General features: G+C 33.5%; 2 protein-coding genes across 5 annotated transcripts; one reads left to right on the top strand and one right to left on the bottom strand.

Moving 5' to 3' along the window:
- The first annotated feature begins 2,788 nt into the window (after positions 1–2,788).
- LOC127254812 (uncharacterized) lies at positions 2,789–8,861 on the top strand. Of its 4 annotated transcripts, none has more exons than XM_051280110.1 (10): positions 2,789–3,339; positions 3,830–5,050; positions 5,347–5,415; positions 5,587–5,661; positions 6,158–6,337; positions 6,858–6,893; positions 6,990–7,049; positions 7,131–7,163; positions 7,287–7,538; positions 8,344–8,861. In XM_051280110.1, exons 2-10 carry the CDS (start codon positions 3,853–3,855, stop codon positions 8,565–8,567), a joined length of 2,127 nt encoding a protein of 708 aa, XP_051136067.1. In that variant the 5' UTR covers positions 2,789–3,339; positions 3,830–3,852; the 3' UTR covers positions 8,568–8,861. The 4 variants fall into 4 exon arrangements, with proteins under 4 accessions (XP_051136067.1, XP_051136066.1, XP_051136069.1 ...); XM_051280109.1 differs by having other exon boundaries at positions 2,789–2,958; XM_051280112.1 differs by having other exon boundaries at positions 2,789–2,958; positions 3,928–5,050.
- A 1,027-nt stretch (positions 8,862–9,888) lies between these two features.
- On the bottom strand, positions 9,889–12,307 carry LOC127254849 (chaperone protein dnaJ 8, chloroplastic-like). Its single transcript, XM_051280159.1, has 3 exons — positions 11,796–12,307; positions 11,545–11,613; positions 9,889–10,455 (listed from the first exon to the last, which is right to left on the bottom strand). The coding sequence occupies exons 1-3, from the start codon at positions 12,024–12,026 to the stop codon at positions 10,270–10,272; spliced, it is 486 nt and encodes a 161-aa protein (XP_051136116.1). The 5' UTR covers positions 12,027–12,307; the 3' UTR covers positions 9,889–10,269.
- Positions 12,308–13,297: the final 990 nt, after the last annotated feature.

Genomic DNA, 13,297 nt, shown 5'->3' on the forward strand with positions numbered 1-13,297 from the left:
AAGATACCAATTTCTTGAAGAAGATAGGGGAGAAAGAAGAACACGGCAGAACGCAAAGAACTTGGAGAAGGATTGTAGACGATTTTTTGGGGCATTCTTCTTCTATTCTATTATTGTTCTTCCTTATCTATTTTTAAAGAATTGAAGGCATTATGAACTTTTTTAATTGTATTATGTTTTCAATTTCTATGGATTGCGAGTAATTTCATTTTTAGCGTAAGTGTGAATTGGTGTTTGGAATTGAATTTGCGAGACTTGATTTTGGTTGAATTTGATGTTTATTGACATTTGGTATTTCTAATTCTTCTAATTTATAATTTTAGAAATCTTAAATTGATTATTGCGCACGTATTGATTTAAGATTTCGTAGTTAAATTGGAAATTAGCATCATAATTATGTAATTTTCTAATTGGTATGGCAACATAGAGAAAGACTGTATGAAATAATTGGAATCATTTTTGAACAAAACGCTTCTCTCTTTTAAAGCAAAGAAAGAAGTGACTTATTCAGCATGGTCTTTCGCATATGAAAGTGTCATCCTTTCTTTTCATTTTCCAAAAAGTGTCTTTCTTTCTCATTACCCCTGCCAGCAAGGTTTCCACATAGGATGTAAATATTTTGTTATTTAATTTAAGTTAGTTTTTATATGAAATATAAAAAAATGTAATATATAAAGATAATATTTTATTATAAAAGAATAAAATATATATTATATATTATTAAAATTTTGTTTTGGTTTAACAAAACTATAATAATTTTAATATAAACACAAAAGATTTCATTAATATTTAAAGTTGGAAAAGAAAATTATATGTATATATTTGTTTGTGGTTCAAATTAAAATTATATTACTCTTTTTGTCACAATTCAAATTATTTTTTTTACCATTTTCGTTAGTATTATTCAAAATATTATTTTTTATTTTAGTAAAAATAATCATACCCTAATACCAAAATACCTTTAATTTTTACCAAAATTTTAAGTATAGGAAAAAAATCATTTTTGGTCCTAATATAACCAAAACTTATTAATTTTGGTCATAATATAGAAACCTCATCAATTTTAGTTTCATTATAAATAATTTCAATCAATTTTGGTCTCACTGCTAAAAAACTAACGGAAATTGCTGACGTGGACGTAATAGATTTGATGTAGCAGTTGACATGAAACAACACGGCCATATATAATTATACACGATCATATTGTCATACGGCCGTGTCTAATTCAGTGTGCAATTGTACACGATCATATTTAATTCTGCAAGGTCGTACATTTCTATTTTGGTCTATTTTTTTTGTTATATATTTATTTTTAAAATAATTGATATAAGTTAAAATGAAAAAAAAAAAAAACAAGTAATCTTAAATATAATTAAGATGTACTCCCCGTTCCAGCTACATTGTCTAATTTAGTACAAGCACAAAATTTTAGATATTGTGTAACTAGTAAGTAATTAAGAAATATATTAGTGAAAATAATAATGATTTAATAAAAATAAGCATAGATTAAGAGTAAAATGACTAAATAATTTAATTAAAATAAAAAAAAATTATAAATTATGAATTTTAAAATATGATTAAAGTCGTATAATTATATTTCTATCAAAGGAAATGACAAATTATGTGGGATGAACGAAAATAGAAATAGTGGACAAATTAAGTGGGACGGAGGGAATATCAATTTTAATTCAAATATAAAAGTTTATCGATTTTCAAAATATATTTTTTTAAAAAAAATATAGCAAAAAAATAAAATTTTAGACCAAAATAGAAAGGTATACGGCCGTGTAAAATTAAACAGGGTCGTGTGTCAACTTGGCTGTGAAAAACGGTATATTGAATTATACACGGCCGTATATAATTGTACATGGTTGTACTGTTTCCAAGTCCGCTGCCATGTCAACAATTTCCGTTAATTTTTTACTTGTGTGACCAGAATTGATTAAAATTATTTATAATGTGACTAAAATTGATGAATTTTTATATTTTAATCAAAATTAATTTTTTCCCTAAAAGTATATTATTACAGCGACAATTAATTTATATATATGATCAAAATTACAAAAATATCAAAAATTTTACACATCATAACTAGCCAATAAAATATTATTATTTTTTAAAACTAATTTAAAGTAGAATAGAAAAAGTATTGTTTAATTTTTACTATTTTTAATAAAAATGTAGTATTATTTTATTTTATAATATCATATTAAAGTAATATTTTAAATTAAAAATCGAATCAATGTCAGGTTGCGTTCTCTGGTTAAGTTTAATAAAGATTTTTATTATTCAAATTTTAATTTTTATTCAAAAATATCGAATTTAACAATTATTTTTTATTATATTATACTATAAAAAAATTTATATTCAAAATATAATATTAATATCTATTTATATTACGTCAAATAATGGTTCAAATTCAATTTTTTACTAAAAAATACAAGACAAAACCCAAACCCACAAACACACTTTAAATCAAAACAAACAAACCCGTAGTCAGCTTGACCTAACTAATTATTCCCTTCACACAACTTCGCAAGTTGATCCAACGGTAGGAAAATTATCGTCAAATTTCTGCGTTACAATCACGCCATTAACGTGTATGTCTCTCTTCTATTGGACGGTGACGGAGCCAAGCATGACCGCCAGTAAGATTAGGACTGACGACACGTCAGCCACCAGAAAGACTATCGAGCTGACACGTGTACAGAGCCGCTAAAGCCAAAAGTGGGGCCGCTGACCGAACCCTTTAAATCTCTTTCTACTCACAGCCCTAAGCGCCAAAATACCTCTCTCTCTCTCTCCCCCCAGACGGGTTTTCTCTCTCTCTAAAAATCCTCGCTGTTCCTCACTCTTAAAAGTCTCGCTCATCACACTCATTTTTCGTGTGTCGTCGCTTGGAAGTTCTCGTTTTACCAGGTCGAGGATCGGTTTGGGTGCGTCTCGAGCTCATCGCCGGTACGGAAAACGCGAAACCCTCTTTTTAGATTCCTACGCGGCGTTGTGAGATTTTGTGTGTGATAGATTGCGATGCTTTGGTGTGCGATAGTTCGGTGGGTGGATTAGATGGCGATGATGATGATGATGATGATGTGGTTTTTGAATGGTTACTTGGAGATCAAGCTGTGTGGCGTGGCCAGGGTTTTGTATAATTGTAATTTTGGTTAATGGGGGGGTTTTGGTTTGGTGGAGTCATCGAGAGTTTGATGTTGCTTTTGACTCTGATATTGGAGTCTCTGCTGGAAATTTTTGCGTGTATCTTGTGTGTATAGAAGCTAAATTGCGGTGTGTATTGGAGTCCTTTCTTTTCGATTTTGGATTCAAGATTGCTCCGTGAAAGTATGATTCCTCATTTCTTTCCCTCTTTTTCTTGAAAGAACTGCTTTTGATTCTTATTCTTTTCAAGAAACTCAGAGAAGGATTGTTTTGCTCTGGGCTTAAGTGGTCCACTGAAGGGGAATAAATGCTCGCTCACATGAGACCGTATGCCTATTTTATGTTCTATGCCTGTTGGTTCGGTGATGCTAATTATCTGCCTAGATTGTTTGGAGTTCTTCAAATTTTACTACCTGAGAATTCTTCATCAGGGTTCTTTGTCTGGTATCCTTCATCTTCTGTAGCATATTACCCTGGGTATCTATTATTAATATGCATTTTCCATCATTTATATAATTGAAGGTGCTGACCAGTTTAAATTGTTTGTAAGAAATGGCTATGCTTCTCCATGGCCGAATAGTTTATCTAGTTGAGTTGACTACTTCTTTTTGTCTGTGGATTCACCATTTTTTTTTAAATTTTTACTGATGATTGTATTTATTCTTTTGTTCAGTTTCTTATACTTCAGAATAATAAATGGGATGTGGCAATCCCCCTGCCATGAGTGCAGAAGATGAAGGGCTTGATGAACTTTCTCTTTCTGCTAAACAGAGTGGAGCTAATGATGGTGACCAAACTCATGGTGCTAAAAATGTTGGAGCTGATACTATGAATTTGCTATCTATTTCATCTGGTAATGCTTATCCTACTCAAAATCGTGCCGTTATACGCCATGATAGGCAATCATACCGTCCTGAGTGTGACTATCAAAACAACCGTGCTTGTACAACATCCAGTTTCTCGAATGATTCAAAAGTTAATGAAAGTTCAAGTTTCAGAAGGGACCTGCCTGAATTCTGGAGAGAATCATTATATCCAGATTTGAGCATAAGCCAATTTCGTGATGCAGCAGACGGACACAATTCTTTCAGTGCAGAATGTTTGACGGACACAAATATCTCCTCTATGGGTTATAATTCAGATGTTCAAATGAATTGCGGGTTGCCAAGGTACGGGACATCATCAGGTTATCCATTAAAGGTACATGGAGCGGAAGCTAAAAAATTTAGAACTGGTATGCCACCAGTGGATGGAAAATATTCCTCTCCAGGCAGAGTTACATCTGCATTTCCGCATTCGGATAATTTCGGTGCAACAATAATTGAACAAGAACAAGACATAAATGTCATCCCCTTTCCAAATAGACCTCCACATAACGTCGATGGGAGTTTTCTAACACTTGGAACTGGAGGTGGTAGAGAAATCATATCGAACAATAATTTCAATCCTAGAGAAATTGCCAGTAGATTGGAGGAGGATACTGCTTCTGTACAATATAACAGTTCACATGTTGGGCAAATTCTACAGAACCCTTTGAATCTTAATGAGTTGACAGGTAGTTCTTCAAGGATTCAATCTAATTCTGGTGGATTATCCCGGCCATCATATATGTTGCCTCCGAGTATGTCTATCCAAGATGAACATTTTCAATACTTCAGTGTCTCGCAGAATTCAGACCAGCTCTCCCTGGCCACCCATGCTATTGCACAACCTACATTTTCAGGGAGATATAATAATTATGTACCTGATCCAAGTACATTGTCGTTTCCTTTGAGAAGCCCGCCAGCATATTTTTCTGGTCAATCTAGACAAGTTTTCATGAATGGCCCACCAGGATTTCTCCAATATTCATCCAACTTCTATGGAGGAAGCTCATTCAACCATGCACAGCTAGGTGATTCTTATGAATCACTTCTAATATCTGGGGCACCTGCTCCTTGCTTTGAAATTTCAGATTTAAAAATTTGGCTGTGATTATATTTCTTTCCATGTTGAAAGCTATTTCATTATTTGCAAAGTTGCTGCTGTTATAAAAGCTCAGTCTGAAAAATTATATGAAGAAGCTATATCTATGCCATTGTACTGGAACGTTCCTTTGACATTTGATTGGGTTAGGGAGCATGGGTGAACAATAACTTTTATTTAATTCACTACATGTCTGAACAGTTTTGGATTCAACCTTTTCTACAGGACAATATATTATTCCAAGTGATGGTAGAGGAACTATAAGTAGTGCTGGTGTTCATTTTCAGCCAAGAGGTAAGGCCCTTTCTCATTTTTGCAAGCAGTTAATTGACGATGATGATTCGATCTATGTTTACGCTTATTATCAGTCAGTGGGATAGTTATAGGATACATCATCTATTTAACGTACCTATAGATCACTTGGCTTTGAGGCCTGAACTATATTCTTGTTCTTTTAATCAACAGGAAATGTGACATCACTAGCAGGAAATACCCGAACAGAAGTTACTCCACTTGGTTCTTCTAGTGTTCAACCAATCGGTAAGCAAATTTCAGCACAGCCAGTCCAGTTGATTAGTATCATTATTGCCATAAGTTTTATCTCATGCTAGTTTTATTGAAGCTCCTCATCTCAGCATTTTGGCCAGATAGGAGTGAACATTTTTGCCACACCAATGAATTCTGAACTTTAATAGTTTGAGATCATGACAATGATAGGCCGCCATTCAAGAAGTGGGGTTGATAATGATATGATTTATGGACACTATAGAACATGGCATTATCTGGGAGTTTTTGTGCATACATTTGTAGAAGAATCACTGTGATCATAAGATAAATACATTAGCAATCAAATGCACTTTTGTTGAGTAAAATATATATTTTGTGTATGACATATGCTTTCCTTCTTTATATAAAAAATAAAAAAAGAAATTAATGTGACATCCCTCGAAGGGCTATAAATTATTTGACTTTACTTGCTACTTCTGGAATCAATCTTCGGATAATATATAATTTTTGCATGTTTCTTTTCTCTCAGGAAACTTAATTACTTCTCAAGATGGTCAACCTGTTCATTTCCACAGTAATAGTTCATATCCTGTGAGAATTGGTTATCCAGTTCCAAGTTGGACTCCTGTTCACTCTTCTGCAGCTAGCCAATTTCCTAAGAGACTTGGAGTTCAACCTAATGATTTTCCTACTCCTCAAATTGTCAACGGTACCTAATAAATTGTTAGTCAGTTGTGTTAGATAAGTGTTATGCCATTTCTGCTCAAATCATTATATGAATTTTTTTGTTATCATATTAGTGAAAATTTAGAGCTCTGAATTTCAATACAATATAATTGGATCAATCTCTATGAAAATAATCTAAATATAATTGTCCATGAAAGCATGACAAGAAAAGGAAGTTGTTTTCGTGGGTGATTCAATGCATAGAAACACAAATTAGGTGTTTGTGTTTTAATATAGGGATTATTAGGTCCTCTCAATATCCTTGGCAACTTTTAGGCAGCCTGCATTGGAATTAAGACAATAGGGCTGATTAGTTCTGCTGCAAATATGGTAAATGGTGAAAGGTGAAGTAAAGACAACGGAAGATGCAAGAAAATATCTTGTTATCCTTTCCTGCCCTAAGCCTATGTAAAAATCTGTAGGACAGATTCACTTCAGTTTTTGTACAAACTTGATTAAATTGATACCCTAATTATAGTCAAACTTCTTGTGGTTACTGACAGATCAATTTCAAAGACCTGTTCGACCTCAATACTTTGGTATGTGTAATCAACTTCACTCCCTGTGATTGAACTTATTTCACTTACTCAACATTACAAACTATTCCTTCTTTTTGTTGCTTCTGTTTTTGGTAGGTCCTCTTCCAACAAATATGATGCCAACTATCCGTCGTCCTAGCCCTGCTTTATCATCAGGTATATCCGAAAAGTATCTGTTGTGAAATAATGCACATATTACTATAGGCGCTAATGTGATATGCCTTTCTATCAACATAGGTCAACAATATCATTGCATTCCAGCCCATTTTGGTAAGAATCTTCTGCAAGTTGATTATTTGAATGGTATCAGTTAATGTGCTATCTGATGCCTATTGTGTTAACTGCAGAAACCAATTCATGTGGTAATAATTGCTAATTTCTCCTACTTTACAGGTCAGATGCCTCAGGTTTCAACATTTGATCCAAGGCCCCAACCTCCTTCTCCCGGCGTTCCCCGTCCATCTTTGAAGAGACCAGCCACTGAAAATCCTCAAGCAATACAATTGAGCAGACGGAGGAAAGGTATTCCTGCTCGTGGTCGTGGTGTACTTTCTTCTGATATTCACAACAGGCCTTTGGCCATTGCTGCACCTGCTCCAGGAACTGTCCGCAGTCCATCCTCCCCTCATCATATAAAATGGAAAGGTAGGCATCTTTGATCATACTTTCTTATGCTATGAACTTTTCCGTAAAAACATTAATAATACTTTGGCACTTGATGTTCTTGGCCTTCTCTAGTTTTACATAGTCTTTTGGTATTGAAATTTGTTGTGCCTTTTACTTGATTGGATTAGTTACTTTGTCTGACCTACTCTCATGTTTATTATACTTTCTCTCCCTCCGGAATAATTATGTCCTTTTCCCATAGCATGAAGACTAAAAAATAATAATATTTTAATATAAAAATAATAAATATATAAAGTGAAGTATGGATATTATGAAAAATCTATTAGAGAAGTTATTAAAAAAAAAGTGATGGGATAAGTAGAAAAGATAGTGGCAAATTGATTATTGTTTGTTAAAGTAGAAATAATAAAATCGTGGGTTGCTATAAACTAATTTTGCATAAGTTTAATAGATAGCCAAAAAAATGTGGAAGTGTCATAATTATTTGGGATGGGGAATTACTAGAAAAAACATACATGATTAGATATTAGCCTATCCCCAAAGGTCTGCATTACAATAGTTCGAGCATCCATGATTCAGAACAAGGGGTAACGTCTTCATGACCTTTCTTGCATGCTTAGAAAACCTGTTAGCATAGTTTTTGTTGTGATCTTGATACGGGAGTAACACCAACTTTCATTGTTCTTGAAAATGTGGAGAGAGCCACTAGAGTATAGCACCGTGAATGATTTCTTCTCATCCCCTATATTTTGTTCGTCCATCCATCTAGCCGTATGTTTCTTGATGCAACAGCTCCTAACATGAATATTGCATATGTTTGTAGGTGTTGAGGAAATGGTTAATCTAACCGGATGTAAGTGTCACTTATGCAAGAGGGATCTCTCACTTACAGCAGAAGGACCGGCGTATCAGCCTACTATTCCTCCACCCGCTGCTGTGCTACCATGCGGCCATACTTTTCATGACGATTGCTTGCAAAAAATCACCCCCCAAGACCAATCAAAAGATCCTCCCTGCATTCCATGCGCCATTGGCGAAGAAAACTGATTCTTTTCCAGGTTTGATTCCGGACTCTGGCCTGCTTCCAGAAATTTTGAAAAAACAAAAAAGGAAAAAAGAATTTGCATTGTTGTCTGGGGATTATAGTGAGAAACTGAAATCGGAATATTTTAGCTTTAGCTAGCTACATAATTGATTGAAACTGTACATATACAAGGTTTACGTTACTTCCTTCCCCATTGTGGTGGTTTTTGTGTATTACTACTAACAAGGTGGTTTCGATCGATGGTAGTCCTTTGTATTCTTGCCAGTCTATTAGAAATGTGATAGTTCTTTAGCTTCTGGGAAATGTCCTGTTGTTGTTGTTGTTGTTCTTTGCAATGAATTGGTTATCTATGGGGCATTTGTCTACTCCACAAATCGGAAATGTGTTCATGCTTTCAGCACTTGAATGACTCAACAACACACTAACTTACGGTGTGTTTAGTTATGAGACGTTGAATTCGAAACAGAGTTGTGTTTAAACACGGGCATAAGCAGTTTAATGAGACGATGAATTTAAAATATGGGTTGTGTTTAAACACGAACAAAAACAGTTTAATGAGACGATAAATTTAAAACATGGATTGTGTTTAAACACGGATATAAACAGTTTAATGAGACATTAAATTTAAAACATGGGTTGTGTTTAAACACAGACATAAACAGTTAAATGAGACATTGAATTTGAAACATGGGCTGTAAACACGGATATAAACAATTAAACGAGACATTGAATTTGAAACATGGGCTGTAAACACGGACATAAACTTTATGTTTAACGAGACGTTGAATTTGAAGCATGGCCTATGTTTAAACACGGACATTATAAGTTTAATGAGACGTTGAATTTAAAACATGGACTGTGTTAAACACGGACATTAACCGTTTAACGAGACGTTGAATTAAAACATGGACTGCGTTTAAACACGGACATAAACAGTTTAATGAAACATTGAATTTGAAACATGGACTGTGTTTAAACATGGACATAAACAATATAGCATGTCAATCTTTACCTTTATTACAGTTATATTTCATTAAAATTTTACCTATGGAATAAAAAATAATAATTAAATTTTCTATAATGAAATTAATTTTGATGAATTTTTTTTAATATATATACACATAGAATTTGATTTGAATTATTTTATTTTGGCTCTAAAATTTGTTAATTTACAATTTTTTTAAAGAAGTTGGTTCATTTTGATGGAAACAAAAAAAAAAAACAAAAAACACTTCACATATTTTGTTGGACCAAAGAAAATAATCCTATTCGGTATTTCTTTTAAACAACGAATATGTATAAAATAAATTAATAAAAACTATAGAAACAAAAATAGAAAGCATCCATTGATTGAATTTATTTCATATGCACATTGAAGACTCGGAAGGAAAGAATGGCCGATTCAGACAATCCCTTTCCCTTCTCTTAATTCATACTTAACAATAATGTATTATGTAATGTAATTTGTACATACTCATAAATAGATAAATACATATACATATACATATATACACATTATTATATACACGTTACATTACATAATACATAATACAATACACCTCGATCATCTTCTATCACACATCTGTCTGTCTGTACAGATTTATTCATTCAGAAGATGTGGGCTTCTTTCTTCCTCATCCTTAATCATATGCATCAAACCAATGTCATAAAAATAATCCGATCCAATCCAATCCGACGATGAGTTTAGATGTAAGGATTGATATGAGAAGTGTAGTCACGAATCCCGGCTCCTTCCCAACCCATCCACTCTTCCCACAAATCCCAATCCTCGTCGCACATTCCCCTCATTACATCGTCTCCTCCAACATTGTCATTGTACTGTTCAAACATCTCCGGCGGTGTCTCCCCTTTCAGATGGCTCATCACATTCTGCGCCGTAATAAAATCAATCCACGGTAAATAAATAAACAATATCAAATACAAGAATCGAATCGAATTAAATCAATTATATTCAATTCAATGTTCTAGATAAAATAAAATTGTTTGATCCTTGGATTGAACTTAATCTTTCCATTTTCTCCACAAAAATCCCAAATCCAAAGAGGCCCTTTTTAAGCCATGCATTCAACAACCCCATCAAGAAAAGATGGTCTTTTAATTCCAGGACAACAAAGGAACCTCAAAAATGGACATCATACCAAAAAAATTAGAAAAAACAAAAAAACAAAACATGGCCAATGTGCAATGCAATTATATCCAAAGGAAGAAAGGTGAAGGGCCTAGATTTGACTTAGAGCCTATGCTGAAAATGACCAATCAGCAGCAGCTGCTAAAGGGCCCCCAATCCTCAACTCAAACATAAATTCAATCAAGACAGGAATTTATGTTTTAATTAAAACTTCAATATTCATATATATATATATATATGTATAATGCATTCTTGTGGGTGTGTTTGTTTGGGGTGGATTAAAGTTTCACTGTTCATCTCTTTTTTTTCTTTTTTTTTTTTTTTGCCAAAAATCTCAAATCAAACGCTATTTTTTATTTTTTATATTATACTAAAAATCAATTTTACATTCAAAACATCACATCAACTCCTATTTATGTCACATCATACAACTATTCAAATTCAAAATTTTTACTGTTCAAATCCCAACTCAAAATCTAATCCCCCCAAACAAACAAACGCACCCCTACAATGAAACAAATATACATCACTCTCATCATCAACCCCACCCTCCTCTCTTTGCGTACAACACAAGATAAATAATACTCCATTATGAATTGACACAATTTCCACAGGATAAATAATAATTCATTTGGCTACTTTGAAAATTTATATTTGATTTTGTTTTGTATTTATCATTAAATATTAATTATTATATTAAAAAAAATAACAAAAAGACTTTTATTTTCCTACAAAAATTTATATAAATATAAAAATATTTTGAATATTAAGAATTGACCTAAACCTAAAAGATAAGGACAAATATTGAATACATACACACACTTTCTTACATCATATGCTTCATAGATTTGGTGAAATTGGCTTCCACTATTTTGCTCTCTGCACACGTCTGGATGATACTGCAAAATCCAATTCACATTAATTCATTCAATCAAAACCAGCAATTCCAAGATTATTTAAATAAATAAAATTCATATTCAGATCACCAAATAACAAAGAGGGCAAATCATACTGTTCTTGACTGTTAGAACAACAACCCCTAAAAAAAAAATCCAAAAACTTAAGAAAGAAAGAATGTTACCTTAAGAGCAAGCTTCCTGAATGCCTTCTTAACCTCGGATTCGGATGCTCCAGGATGAATCCTTAAAGTCCTGTAAGAATCAGTGACAGGAGAGGAGGACACACAGGAAACCCTTAACCCCTTTCTCTTAGACTTGCTGCCTCTCCAGCTCGAAGAAGAAGAAGAAGAAGACCCTTTCAATCCAGCACAGGAGCCCGATGCAGACCCACACCCCATACCAGCAGCAGCCATTTAATTTCCCCAATTAAAAAAACAATCGAACTACCTTAATTTCTCCAAACAAAACAAAGCTCTAATAATTTCGAGATTGTCAAATCCCAGAATGCAAGAATAAATAGCTCCCTGTTTCTTAAAAGGACCAGCCGAGCCGAGACGACGAACCCCCCCACGGCAAGAAGAACAATTAATTAACAATGGCGATTTCAGACAAGGGCGGCGATGATCGAATTAAATAACAGAGAAATGGAAATTGCAGAGGAATTCAATAATGGACGCAGTGGGAAAACAGGATGAGGAAACGTTCAATTATAGAGGGGCCTGAGGGTGGGGTGGGGTGGGCTCTGACATGTATGGTGTGGACGCTGACGCCTCATTTGTCCAATTATAATTTTTTATGTTTTTTTAAGGTTAAAGTAAAAAAGGAAGGAGGAGGGTCCTTATCCGAAATGGCTCGGGGGACACGTGTCGAATTCTGACGCGTTGCTGAATTGGCGTATGGACGATCTTATCCGTTCGTTTATTAACTGCTTTGACTAGCGGTCTTTGGAAGTCCCGGGATATTGTGGATTTGATCTTTTTTTAGCCGTTGGTTTAGGGTTGGGTTTGGGATGGATGGTTTAGATTGGGTGGGAGTTGAAGTCCTGGGGTTGGTCAAATTTTGTTGAGGTTAATCCAAGTCAGATCTGGAATTGAATGGTGGTTGTTTTTTGGGTTTTTTCTTTTTTTTTTTGCCTGAGAATCTGCTATCGGATTTTGGAGGGAAATGCTGTAATAACTATTACTCTCTCATATACAGAGTATATCTACGAGCATCTTTTTTTCAAAAAATTTTAAATACAATTTCGAAGTTTCTAGAATATTACCGTGGTATATTTTACTGCATTAATTTTTTTTAAATAACATATGAAGTAATTTGCTTACATTGGGTGTGTTTGTCTTGGGGATTGGATTTCCAATCTACTATTCACCCATTATTTTTCTTCAAAAAATATCACATCAAACACTTATTTTTTTATTTTTTATATTATATTAAAAATCAATTTTACATTCAAAATATCACATTAATACTTATTTATATCACATCATACAACTATTCAAATTCAAAATTTTTACTATTCAAATCTCAACTCAAAATCCAAACCCCAAAACAAACACACCCATATATATTTTCCATTTTGTATTTGAATTTGAATATTTTGAAATAAAACAATTATTTGATACTCCTGAGTTCCGCTCATTTTCCTTCTTTTTGTTGATTCATTAAAGATACTCCGTCGGTCCAC

Source organism: Andrographis paniculata, unplaced genomic scaffold, assembly GCF_009805555.1.
Source record: "Andrographis paniculata isolate CXL003 unplaced genomic scaffold, ASM980555v1 Contig52END, whole genome shotgun sequence".
Classification (NCBI taxonomy): Eukaryota; Viridiplantae; Streptophyta; class Magnoliopsida; order Lamiales; family Acanthaceae; genus Andrographis; species Andrographis paniculata.

What these genes read in the sequence shown, in the direction of transcription:
- LOC127254812 (XM_051280110.1), top strand. Translation starts at nt 3,853, where the DNA reads ATGGGATGTGGCAATCCCCCTGCCATGAGTGCAGAAGATGAAGGGCTT. An exon ending in ATTCAACCATGCACAGCTAG is followed by an intron (nt 5,051 to 5,346) that starts GTGATTCTTATG and finishes CCTTTTCTACAG; the next exon opens with GACAATATATTATTCCAAGT. An exon ending in TGTTCGACCTCAATACTTTG is followed by an intron (nt 6,894 to 6,989) that starts GTATGTGTAATC and finishes TGTTTTTGGTAG; the next exon opens with GTCCTCTTCCAACAAATATG.
- LOC127254849 (XM_051280159.1), bottom strand. Translation starts at nt 12,026, where the DNA reads ATGGCTGCTGCTGGTATGGGGTGTGGGTCTGCATCGGGCTCCTGTGCT. An exon ending in TCAGGAAGCTTGCTCTTAAG is followed by an intron (nt 11,614 to 11,795) that starts GTAACATTCTTT and finishes TGGATTTTGCAG; the next exon opens with TATCATCCAGACGTGTGCAG. An exon ending in AAATCTATGAAGCATATGAT is followed by an intron (nt 10,456 to 11,544) that starts GTAAGAAAGTGT and finishes ATTACGGCGCAG; the next exon opens with AATGTGATGAGCCATCTGAA.